The 12,549-nt window shown below is 37.5% G+C and overlaps 1 protein-coding gene across 3 annotated transcripts in view; it reads right to left on the bottom strand.

Moving 5' to 3' along the window:
• Positions 1–2,136: 2,136 nt before the first annotated feature.
• cfap91 (cilia and flagella associated protein 91) overlaps positions 2,137–12,549 on the bottom strand; it is a 57,210-nt gene continuing 46,797 nt past the window's right edge. For all 3 annotated transcript variants that reach the window (XR_012385173.1, XM_073912501.1, XM_001333308.8), the window contains one exon: positions 2,137–2,561. Coding sequence is in view for 2 of the 3 variants with exons in the window: in XM_073912501.1 (XP_073768602.1) it covers positions 2,293–2,561 (269 nt within the window). In the remaining variant the exon portion in view is untranslated. The remainder of the gene's footprint in view (positions 2,562–12,549) is intronic.

Raw genomic sequence — 12,549 nt, 5'->3', positions numbered from 1 at the left:
TTTCTCACTGTACTTCTGTATGACAGAACAGTCATTCTTATGTGACAAAAAAGTGCAGTTATAAAAAACTTTAGTATTGTTATATTTGCTTTGAGATTATTTTCTTTAGGACATGCTAAATAAGTTATTACTGCCTGTTCAATAAGGTACACATTAGCTATGTTCGAAATCACCTCCTAGGTACTGCATTAGAGTTTGAATTTACTTATTAACCCTTCGAAAAGTATGTTCTATACAGTATGAATGTGAGCAGTATGAATAGAACTGAGACATACTACATCCGCCGTTTTGTCATCATCATGTGACCTACCTGCATCCGTTGCGTCGCTTCACTCCCATTCATGATTTCTCTTGCTGTGTACCATGGGATAGCATAGCATCGATAGGATGCGCACCATACCTGTCAACATTGGGATGTGTAAATGAGAGATATGCCCACCATTAATAAGGGATGTCACTTTAAAAATGCACACATCTCACGTTATAATAAAAGCATTCGATTGCTTTCCTAACTTTTTTGCTCATTTAGTGTTTGAAAAAAACAAAAACAAAAACACCAAGATCGGCATCTTTAGATATTATTAGTTATGTTTATTTGATTGTTTGAATCTGGGAAACAGAGTGTATTTATCACTATGGAGCGCGTCAGCTGACAGTCACGCCCCGCTATATGACTGTTTTGAGGATTGCATAAGGGGAGACGGCACCTGTAATGAAAAGGAAAGGGAAACGCGATGTTTAATATTTATTTCAAATTTTTTTTTTATGCCTAAACAAAGCGAAAGCACAGAACAGACTCACATTTAAGAGCATGAGGCGCCCCCTGGTAATTTGGCAGTATGGGTTGCGTATAGGGAGACTTGACTCTTTATTTGCCACCCTTCAAAAAAAGACTAAAAATATAGGAGAAATACGGGAAAATACCTTTGCGGGATGATAGCAGGAGAGAACTGTATAATACAGGAGAATCCCGGGAAAACAGGATGGTTGACGGGTATGATGCGGACTTCAAAATCTCACCGAAAGTGGTAGGTCATCCGGGTGCTTTTCGCTTACTGTTTTTCGAATTTTATAAATGCTGACATACTACTCGGCTTGTATACCGTTTTTAACATACTATATAGTAGGGAGGTCTGCGATTTTTGGATGCAGCCATTGTTTTGGAATAAGAGGTTTCCAATCTTACTCCTGCAGGGCCAGTGTTCTGCGTTAACTCCAAACCTAATTCATCACAACTGAACAAGCTAATCAAGGTCTTATGCAGCAGTCACACTAGAGTTGAAGCTTGCAAAATTCTGTCGTGCGGTGCTGCGAAAAGGGGCGGGATTAAACAAGATGATTAGACATAAAAAAAGTGAACGATTGGTCCATATTTTACATTTTTTGTCCAGAGAGGTCATGTTTTGATCCCCGATTGGTCTAACGCAGTCAAGTTATGTGACTTTGCAGGTCAGAGTTCACCAAGCTTGAACTTTGTAACACAGCGAACTGCATAAGCTTGCGTTTCCGGTCTGACGTATTCGCCTGCGTATAAATGGAAGTCTATGGGGAGAAAGTCCGGTGTGACCGCAGCTTTAGGGCTAGGCATACTAAATTAGCAGACAGGTGTGTTGAGGTAAGCTGAAGTCTGCAGGACAATCCTGGTCCTGATTTTTAGATACAGAGAGCCAGAAGGCAAGATTTTAGGACTGAAATTGAAGCTTTTGCTAATGTCAAATGTAAATAAACTTGAGCTGGTAAGGCTGACGTGAATTAAATAATTTAGTTCTTCATGGTTTAAGAAATAACATAACATCTACAAATGCTCTTATAAGCTTCATAAGATAAATATCTGGAGAGAACCAGATAATTGGCCTATTAAATCCTCCTTATCATCTTGTCAATCATTTCAGGCAGTACAGCCCTTTCTCAGAAAGGATCTAATGGATTTAATGGTCAAACAAAAGAAAAAAGTAGACTATCTGTGCTTAGCACACACAGGCATTTCAGAAATTATTTAAAATGATGGTCTTTTAAGATGTTTTCATCATGGTCAGATGAAAATTAAGATGTCTAAAGTCTTTTAATGCTATGTCCTACTTTTGTAACCCTCGACTTTGACGTGTTTCACTATTAATGTAGAAAAGAACCACTTAGTGATGAATTAAATGCAGCTTTTATTGCGTAACCATTTTTGGACTCAACCTGTTCGTTAGTTTGTTCCCTCTGCCACTGATTTGTGACACGTACTGCATGCAAAATTAAATAAACTATTACAGCAGCAAAAACAAACAATCGAGAATTGAACACTGCTTAGAGCTGCCCTTGAGCTGAATCGGCCTTTTTTCCATCAGTGTTGTGAGTGTCTTCTGTTTTTGTATGGCTTGTCAGAGTGTTTTGTGTTGGTTCAGGGTCTCTTGAGGTAAGGTTTCCGGGAACAACCTCCTCTACTTGGCTGAGTATGTGATTCAGGATGGCTGAAGAGGCTCTGTATGAAGGAGATTGAGGCTCGGTGGGCACAGTTGATCCGGGACTGATGATTAAACGAGCTGCCTGCAGATGCCTTCTCTGACTGTGGCGAACTGAAAGAGAATGAGCAACATGTACACTTTAAAAGTGCTTTTCAATTGGTGGGCCAAATATAAAGTGGTAAACAGAACTCAAAGTGCTTTACAGATTTGAAGGGGCTCTGATGCAATGCCAGCCATTTTCAGGCAGACCGCACACCAAACTATTGGTGGAGAGGGAACAGAGGCATGAAGGGGGTATATTTACACAGACAAAATTTTCAGTCAGCCAGCCTGAAGGCTTCTGGTGAACTGTCACACCATTACAAAATCACCACGTTCATGTTCTGATTTCTTTAAAAATCTGTGATCTTCATTGTCTGATTGATAAACAATACAAAGTGGGTATCAGACCAGACAGGAAGCACTTAATTAAATGTCACTTTTTCACTCTATGTCTGTAAAATATGGAAATGTATTTTATCACAGTATTTTCCGCACTAGCCTGCTGCTACTGACGGCGCTTGTGTTTAAACAATCTTTCATCGCGTTTTATGCTTGAACAACTAAATTAATGCTTTATTAAACTGATTGTATTTTAATTACATCAATGATGTAAAAGAAACCTTATGAACTTAAAAATAGTCACATAAACCTTTTACCTTAAATTTGTTGCTGGCTGAAAAACACTATCTAGCTGTGCAAATACCCTATTGGGTGGTTAGGAGGCCATGATGGACAGAGGCCAGTGAGCATGTTCGCAAGGATACAAAAGACACACCTCTACCTTTTTGAAATAGATCCTTGAATTTTCAATAACAACAGTTGGTGCATTCCAGAACAGGAAACAGTATATCACCCTCCAAAGGGCACTATTGAGTGAAACAGTAATTACCGCCATATTAAAGTGTCATTCCAAACCAAAGTGTTTAAAACTGGCCACTTTGAAGAGGACATTGGAATGAGGGATTTTGAATAGACACGTCATGTACCCATGATGATTTGCACAAGGAAGTTTCTTTTTTTTTTGGATAACAAAGAACACACAAGTGCAATAACAGAAAAAAGTACAGAGATAAAATGGAAGAAAAATAAAGTAGTAGGACAAGGCAAATACATTTTCAAATTTAGGTGCATTTGAGTGTATAAAGGGTTGTGACCAGGGCTTAATTTGTGCTGGAACACGCCGAATCCGGATCCGCACCTATGACATCTAAATCGGCACCTCATTTTACCGATCCCCCTCCTCAACCACTCCCCTCCCCGATCCACTATTACTTTCTTCTGCAGCTCCCTAACCCTCTTCACTTTTGTCCGTGACAATCCCCAAACCCCCCGCTCCAATTTTGTGCACAACACCACTACATCCTCGAGTAATATGCCGGATCCATTACCCCGATCTGTTTCGGGACCATCGCAATTCACAAATTATGCACTGGTTGCAGATGGGTTGCAGCTGGAAGGGCATCCGCTGCGTAAAAATGTGCTGGATAAGTTGGCGGTTCATTCCGCTGTGGCGACCCCGGATTATTAAAGGGACTACGCCGACAAGAAAATGAATGAATGAATGTTGGAAAGCAGCAGCCCTTGACTTCTATAGTATGCTATATATTATTCCTATGGATGTAAGATTTATGATGTATGATGGCTTCATTTTTCACCCAACATTCTTTATAAAATCTTGTTTTGGGTTCAACAGAAGAAATGGAAAAATAAATAAAATCACTAAAGTAAGTAATTAGGGAGGTAATGTTCATTTTTGGGATGAGTGTGATGTGCTTTAACTCCTCTGACTTGCGCAGTTGAGAAATAAAAGGAATGCTATTGGCTGCTTTTGAAAAGAGGAAGAGCTAATCTTTGTCTTGCCCTGTCTTCCTGTTTCAGTTTAGATTATGTCAAACATTGAATAAATACGCACATTTCAAAGCACCTCTCAGGACCTTGAAACTTTTGTGTGTGTGTTCATGCTTGTCTTGGCGGATTTAAAACAATTGACTCAAGCTAATTGTTTTGGCAACTCATGGTGTTCTTTCATGGCAGTTCAGGACAATGAAATAATAACAGTACAGTACAGTACAGTACAGAATAGGGTAACTTTAACAGACATGGTGATTTGAGGGTTCATCTGTGAAAGCAGCCAAGTTAGACTGACGCCAGACAGGTTGTGTAACATGCCTTCATCCTCAAAATCACGAACAAAGGTTAAAGAAACACAGAGCAATCAAGACCTGATTTATTCCACAAAGAAATCTGGTTGCAGAAATGAATACTTTAAAAGAATTTGAGATATGTAATCATTGTCAGACTTGCTTTTGCATTTATTTTCCTTTGGAAACCAAAGCAATTATAAATGACAATGACAAATGGAGCATTCTTCCATTATCATTAATAGGTCAAATTAATGATATCAAGATGGCTATTTTGCCTCTTTTCTTTATCTTTTTCAGAGTTTACCCATATTTCATCCAAAATCCTTGTTTAAATTGTTAGATTCTGTGATTTTTGGGGATATAGGGCACACAGAATTTCAAAACCTCATTTGCAAAAATCTATGGAAATCAGAGCTGCCCACATTTCGTCAATACTATTGGGCAGCTAATATGAGGGCTGTGAGTTAGGGATGCTCATTTCGGTTAATTTTGCCGCTCGTTAAACGAATATTAAACGTTAACGTTAACAGATTAATATTAAAATATTATTTTATATAAAAAAAAAAATAATTGACGTGCCTATTTTGTGACACGTAAAATTTTGCATTTTAAAATACTGATTTATTTTAACATGCGAACATTACAGAACATAACAGAGCATCTACAAGCCTTATTTTAAGCAGCATAGGAAAAAAGAATAAACTAAACAAAAAGAATAAAATATATTCTGCTCTAGAACTTTTTCACTTAAATGACAAATTTAGATTACAATTATCTGCATCTGCATCTGTCTTTCAAGTTGCCTCTTGGCCAGGTCGTCATTGTAAATGAGAACTGGTTCTCAGTTGACTTACCTGGTTGAATAAAAGTTGTTATTACAAAATGAAAACACAGACTGAATCCTTTTTAAGAACAGGCATATGCTGTTTGCCCAATCATGTTTTTTCTTCTGTCAAATGAAGGTTTCAGGCTAGCTCAAATAGATCATTCCACGGAAAATGTGCATTTAAATAATGCTCTGCTCTTAGTATTACAAAACCTCTGTCAACATTTTTATTAAAAGTCATTAGTTTAAATATGTCTTATGATTATGACTTATTTCTTCTGTCTCACTCACGGTTCCTGTGAGCACGCAATGAATGACAATGAACCATAAGGCTCATATGTTGACTTTTAGTGAAGTATAGGCTACTATAGCATATAAAAAACCTGTTGTTTACATATGATATTGCATTAATTTGCATACATGTTTTATAAGCTGTAAAATGAAAGCCTCAGTTTGCTGCAAAGTTGTCATTATGCAAAATCAATAAAAATTTTCAATTTTCGATTTCAATTTTGTTTTATTGGTAGATTATGTAGGCTATTATAAATGTATATTATATAAAAAACTATTAATAACTGTAATTTTCCAAATGGGAAATTTGTTGGTTGTAGCCTACACTAAATCATTCATTCATTCATTCATTCATTTTCTTTTCGGCTTAAACCCTTTATTAATCCGGGGTCGCCACAGTGGAATGAACCGCCAACTTATTCAGCACGTTTTTACGCAGCAGATGCTCTTCCAGCCACAACCCATCTCTGGGAAACATCCACAACAGCCTCATACACTACGGACAATGTAGCCTACCCAATTCACCTGTACCACATGTCTTTGGACTGTGGGGGAAAGCGGAGCACCCGGAGGAAACCCACGCGAATGCAGGGGGAACATGCAAACGCCACACAGAAACACCAACTGACCCACCCGGAGGCTCAAACCAGCGACACACACTGGATGCGCCGCTCAGCGATGCGACACGGCGCGCACATGACAGTTTTAAGTATGCCACACCAGACGCGTACATTCGCATGCTATTTAAAATGAAAAGAATCAGATGGCGCTCTGTGGCATGTCTCCTGAGTCGTGGCTGGACACCATGACTGCCAACTTGCAGCACTGGTGTGTGTACTTTGATAGAAACCTATGTTTAGAATTCTAAAATGCATGGTGCTGCTTGGCGCTACGCAACTTGTCACCGAGCAGTATTTCTGGGGCCTCATGTACAAAGACTTGCGTGGAAATCATACTAAAAGTTTGAACAGAATGTGAATTGGAGGTGCTGCTTTCGGAGGTAAACAGACACGCACAAAAAATGTGCGTATGCCAGCCGTAAAGTTGGCGTGGAGCTGCGCACATTCCTACGTTCATTTCATCGTTAATCCAAACGTGAACAATTCTGAGCATGAAACCTGGTGCACGCAAAGTTTTGGTGCGTATGCAGCGTAGATACATGAGGTTCCTGGTGTGTGACCCACTTAACAGTCTAACATATATTTATTGCAAAGTTCTTATAACATAATTATTTTAGTATTGTTTGACGACGAGAGATGAAACACGACTTTGGGTTCAAGAGATACACTTTTTATTAAGAATTTTTTTTTTTTTAATTAAAGATTGTGTTTCATTTGATTGAAAACCACAAATCCTAAATAAATAAATAAATTCACTTTGAAATCAGCTTTTTAAAGTCTAGTTTAGTACCTTCATTTTTTATTTTTTTTATTTAGTTTTGACTTACAAGGGCCACAAATCTCAATGATTTTGTGGAATTTTTTTGCAAAAAGATGCATCAGTAGAAGAAGATGTATTAATAATATTGTGGCTCAAAAGGAATATGGATAAATTATATTAATAGGGTCTGTATAGTGTGTGTGTGTGTGTGTGTGGGGGGGGGGGGGGGGGGGGCAATGCCTTTTGTTCAGTTTGTTCATTTGTCTGTTTTTAAACTAAATATTGATTTTTATTTGGCTTGCACATGTACTTGGTTAATTATTTCAAATATTTTAAGAGTAATTAATCAAATGAATTAAAACCACATGATTTCATTTACCAGAAACAAAAATATATTATTATAATGAATCCATTTTTTTGTGTGTGTGTGCCACCCCAAGATTTGGTGTGGCCTCTTCTGGCAAACTCTTAGAAAATCTTCTGGGGGTGCCACTGGTTAGATACATGTCCTAAGTGGCTACATTTTGAGGCTTGTTTAGTTGGTAACAGTTCTTTATCTGCAGTTTTGTGATCAAAATCTTTATAATTAAAAACAGTTCAATGGAAAAAAATATTGTTTTTGATTTTACTAAAATTTCAAAGCAAGTGAAAATAGAGTTACAGATTGAACATCCCTCTATTTCAAGAGTTCCCTCTTAGATATGCTTAGCGTTTATAGCAGGTTTTGCATGCTGTCCTGGGGTAGAAACCTGAGCTCGGAGATACTTGAGCCCAAGGCTCCCGCCTGGTCAATAAGCATATAAGGGGATCCGCAATCAGGTAGGTCTCGAGAGCTCCCCCTTGGAAAAGGGAGGAAAAGGAGGAGATGGGGTGGAAGGGGGATTCTTCCAAATCGAAGACAGAGCAGTAGGGAGAAAACGATCCATTTAAAGTAAGCTTGGATCATTCTGTTTGGATTATTTCTGATTACAGATGAGAAGTCAGTCGTGCTCAATCATACCACGTGCTCCTCTCGAAATTAGTTTGTTAAACTTCACAATCATCATTTACCTATCTGCGAAAATCATGATTTTGTGCATGGACAGCTTGATAAGGTTTACTTTTTTGAGTGACAAAGGATTGCGTTCAGTCAAGGATTTTTACATAGATGACAAACGGGCCACATTTGAATACTTGTATAAAACTTTTGGGCTCTCACATTTTTTTCATTATTTACAGGTACGTGTGTTTATCAAACACATTTTCCTTAGTGCGAGGAAGTCTCTCTTGATCATGATCTATACAAGCTTTTGAGGCAGCGTCCAAAGGAAAAACATTAAATGACCAGATTTATATACGGTTGAAGTCAGAATTATTAGCCCCCCACATCCCCAAGTCCCCCTCAATTATTAGCCCCCCTGTTTATTTTTTCCTCAATTTCTGTTTTACGGAGAGAAGATTTTTTTCAACACATTTCTAAACAGAGTTTTAATAACTCATTTCTAATAACTGATTTATTTTATCTTTGCCATGATGACAGTAAATAATATTTTACTAGATATTTTTCAATAGACTTCTACACAGCTTAAAGTGATATTTAAAGGATTATTAGGCTAACTAGGCTGGTTAGGGTAAGTTATTGTATAACAATGGTTTGTTTGTAGACTATTGAAAAAAAAATAGCTTAAAGAGACTAATAATTTTTAACCTTAAAGTGATTTTGAAAAAAATAAAAACTGCTTTTATTCTAGCATTAAGTTGCTAATACATTAGTCACCATTTACTCCCCCTACTGATGTTGTACTGTCATATACTGCAGGATTTGTACCTTTTCCATACTACAAGAACACAAGAATTTTTTTTTTCAGAAATATTGTAGTAATGTCAGTTCTTTCAGATTTTATTAATCTTAAACTTTTATTAATAGCACCGAGTGCACCAAAAAATCATTAGATTTACTAAATGTTTTTAAGGTAAGTGGTTGCAAACACTTTATAGGGGCTGAATTTAAACAAACAAATTAAAGGTAGTAATGTTTAACTTAATTTGTTTGTTTAAATTTAGCCCATATAAATTGTTTTGTTACCTTAAAAACATTTAGTAAATCTAATGATTTTTATTTTTTTTTTCAGTGTGACACTCAAATTGCAAAACTGTCCAGTTTACAGTTTGTAAGATGGTGAGCCTCTCTAAAGTGACTGAGACCCCAGAGAGCAGGATTTGGAGTCGGTGTTCAAAACTCATTCATTTATTCATTCATTTTCTTTTCGGCTTAGTCCCTTTATTAATCCGGGGTCGCCACAGCGGGATGAACCGCCAATTTATCCAGCACATTTTTACGCAGCGGATGCTTTTTAAAAATATGTGATTTCTAAAATATTGCTATGCAGTACACCTATACATATAGGGAAAAAAAGTTTATATGGTTTCATGTAAAAGACTTGCATGAGCATTTTTCACAGTAAATTTTCTAAGCTTTTGGCTTTCCTGTTTAACACAAAGACAAAATAATTACAAGCGTAATTTAATGACTCATGCCTTGTAATTGCAATATTATAAAGACTCATAGTTGCTATTTTTCTGTTAAACTGAATCACCACCATAATTAAGCAAAATCATTTCCTCCGTGAGCAACATTTGTTCCTTTTCTGAAATGAAAAAAAAAATTCTTTAGAAATGGTTTTAAATGCTCATTCATTACCAAAAGAATTACCTAGAATGAAAAGCTTGGTATTTGTAATGGTTGTAAATATGACTTCTGCTCTGTAGCTCTTATCAGTGCCTGCTCTCTCTCATATGATCTACTCATAACTTTTTGTTTTAGTGGCTAGTTCATATGAATTCTTATGATCTCATTATACAATTTCATATGATTTGCTTATCCCCAATGACGGTAGCATTTAGGGGTGGGGTTGGGTGCCATGCCTCCTCTTTTAAATCGCACATCTTCGTACGACTGAACTCTAGCCAGTAAACTGCCAAAATATTAAATAGTTATCTCTCCCCGTGAGATCAGGCAGGCATGTTGTACTCTGAAATACATGTGCTAAATAATCATACTTCAGTTGTCATCTAAATATTTTTACAAGCTGAGTACTCAAATGAAAATGGTTTCAACTATGTGGGGAGAAGAGTTTGATGTTAGGAGCTGCCAATAAGCATCTGTACTATCTGTAAGGGCTGATTTATACTTCTGTATCAAGCGGCACCGCCAGTGAACCGTCTGACAAAAAAGTGCCCTTATGGATCTTTCACTTACTTTGAGACACAACTGACTACGCTTACATGGACATTTGTATTGTAGTTATTTGCCTTAATAGACAATAATATAATTAAGGTTGTTTGTGCGTCCTATACTGACAGCCGCGTGTGTGGATCTTGTTGGAAAATACAGAAGAAAGTCCTACATGATGATAATAGTTTGATTGTGGTGTTTACTTCAATAATGCCATTAATATGAGCATACTCCACATCTTAATTCCATTAATCAAAAGTTGCTTATGTTGCTTATGTTAGCCCACAGTTCAAAATTCATGTTTAACTGAATAATATTATTAACAGTAAACACAAGTACATCTTATTGAACATAATTAATTTTCATCACCTGTTATCATAGTAGAACAGTTTCTTAAGCAGTTTGTGATGCATTCTGGAAACAGGAGTTGAACCCCTGGTCTAATGTGTCACCTGGGTTTAGAAACCCAATTTCAAAGACTTTTTTTAGTCATTATTTGCAACCCAGGCTCATTCTGAAAACGTAGTCTCATGGACGTTTCTGGAGACCGCGAAATACATCCTGGGAGGTACGTATTTGTGCAGTTTTTGTTCTCGCATAACCCACCGGAGGCCGCTGTCGAGTGACCTTCTGTCTGACTGACTAAATGATTGACTGGGCGACCGGCCAATCGGCCGACCCACCCTCCTCCTCCTTCCCTAAACCTAATCAGTTTTACTGATTGACCCGCCCGCCCGCTCACCCGCTTACTCCCTTAAACCCAAGCAATGATTTACAAAAGCCGTCCAGAAAAAGAAAAGCCCTCGTCTAATTTTTACCACATTTTCGGATTTCACCACATTCTCACCCTGTTATGAACTCGTTCACTTTATTTTTTGGATTCTGTTTTTGTCTCCTGATTTCTGGAATCGCTCTTCCCCGGCCTCGAACCCAGTCGTAGTCAGCTCCTCTCTGCATCTCAACTCCACTGACGTACACGACGAGCTAACTGGACAAAGTGGTTGCAGTGTGAAAGCTCTCCACACAGAGGTAAGCGGCGAGTGCGAAAAGGAATGGCATCATACCGCCCCGTAGCGTTCGCTTAAAAATTTAAATGCAGCCATACCTCCGGCTACATAAAACGCGGTCTTCAGAAACGTACGCGGGACTACATTTTCAGATTGAGCTTGGGTTGATTATTTGGGTAGCACACATATTCGGAATGCTTTCGGCAGAACTCAAATAAGCCATTTTAATCGAGATTAATTTAGATTAATTCAAAGATTATAGTGAGATTAGTCTAGATTAAAAAAGGTATCTATGCCCACCTATAGTTCTTACATATAGATGTTCCAAATATGCATAATAAATGTCTACTAGTTGTGATTAATTATCCATATTTCCCTAGGAGACAGTTTGCTAAAGGAAATATAAAACACAAGTTAGCAAATGTTTAAGTTATTGTGGGCAATCTTATTGTAACTGTTTTTGATGAAAGCTGAAGTCATGCAGTTAGTCACCCGAGCAACTGCAGAGGCTGAGAGTTGTGTGCATGCGCTTACGTATTCTCCATTTGTATGAACAGGCTCTTTATAACATAGTGGCAAATAGTAAAGGAATAGAAGCAACAAATTAAAACCTGCCATGCGAGAATGATTCATTAAATATAAAACAGGCCACATGACTGCAACCGTGATGCACATAAGCACTGTATGTATGTCAATCTGAATGGTTTATGAAAAGTCAAGCTGATTGTATAGACTGCTGTGCTAAGGCGACTTAGAATGAAAACAAAATATTAAAATCTTTGAATAAATGTCAGTGCTGTGTGGAATTAGCCTGAGAAACATCCTTTTTTTGAATAGAGCATTGTTCTCTGTGTTTGTGCGGTTTGTAACCTCAGAAATTGGTCAATTGGCCTTTATGAATAGCCACATTTTATGTCCTGGCATTGGCAAAAAAAAGGACAATGTTATCTACTCGTCCTCATGTCACTCGACATTGGTGAATTAGTGATGTAGTGTTCCCAAAGCAGTGTAGACTTTTTAACCTTTTTGAAAGATAAAATTTATAGGTGTTAGGGCTGTGCAATTAATCGAAAATCTGGTTTCAATTTCGATTGTGGCTTCTAACGATTATGAAAAAACCATAATCGAGATAAACGATTTTTCCCTCATATACCGCCCCCTTTCCAGTTGTACACATTTGTTGCTCTGCAAAGCT

Source organism: Danio rerio, chromosome 9, assembly GCF_049306965.1.
Source record: "Danio rerio strain Tuebingen ecotype United States chromosome 9, GRCz12tu, whole genome shotgun sequence".
NCBI lineage: Eukaryota > Metazoa > Chordata > Actinopteri > Cypriniformes > Danionidae > Danio > Danio rerio.
The sequence above is the reverse complement of the archived record's forward strand: the minus strand, read 5'-3'. Positions and strand labels throughout refer to the sequence as shown.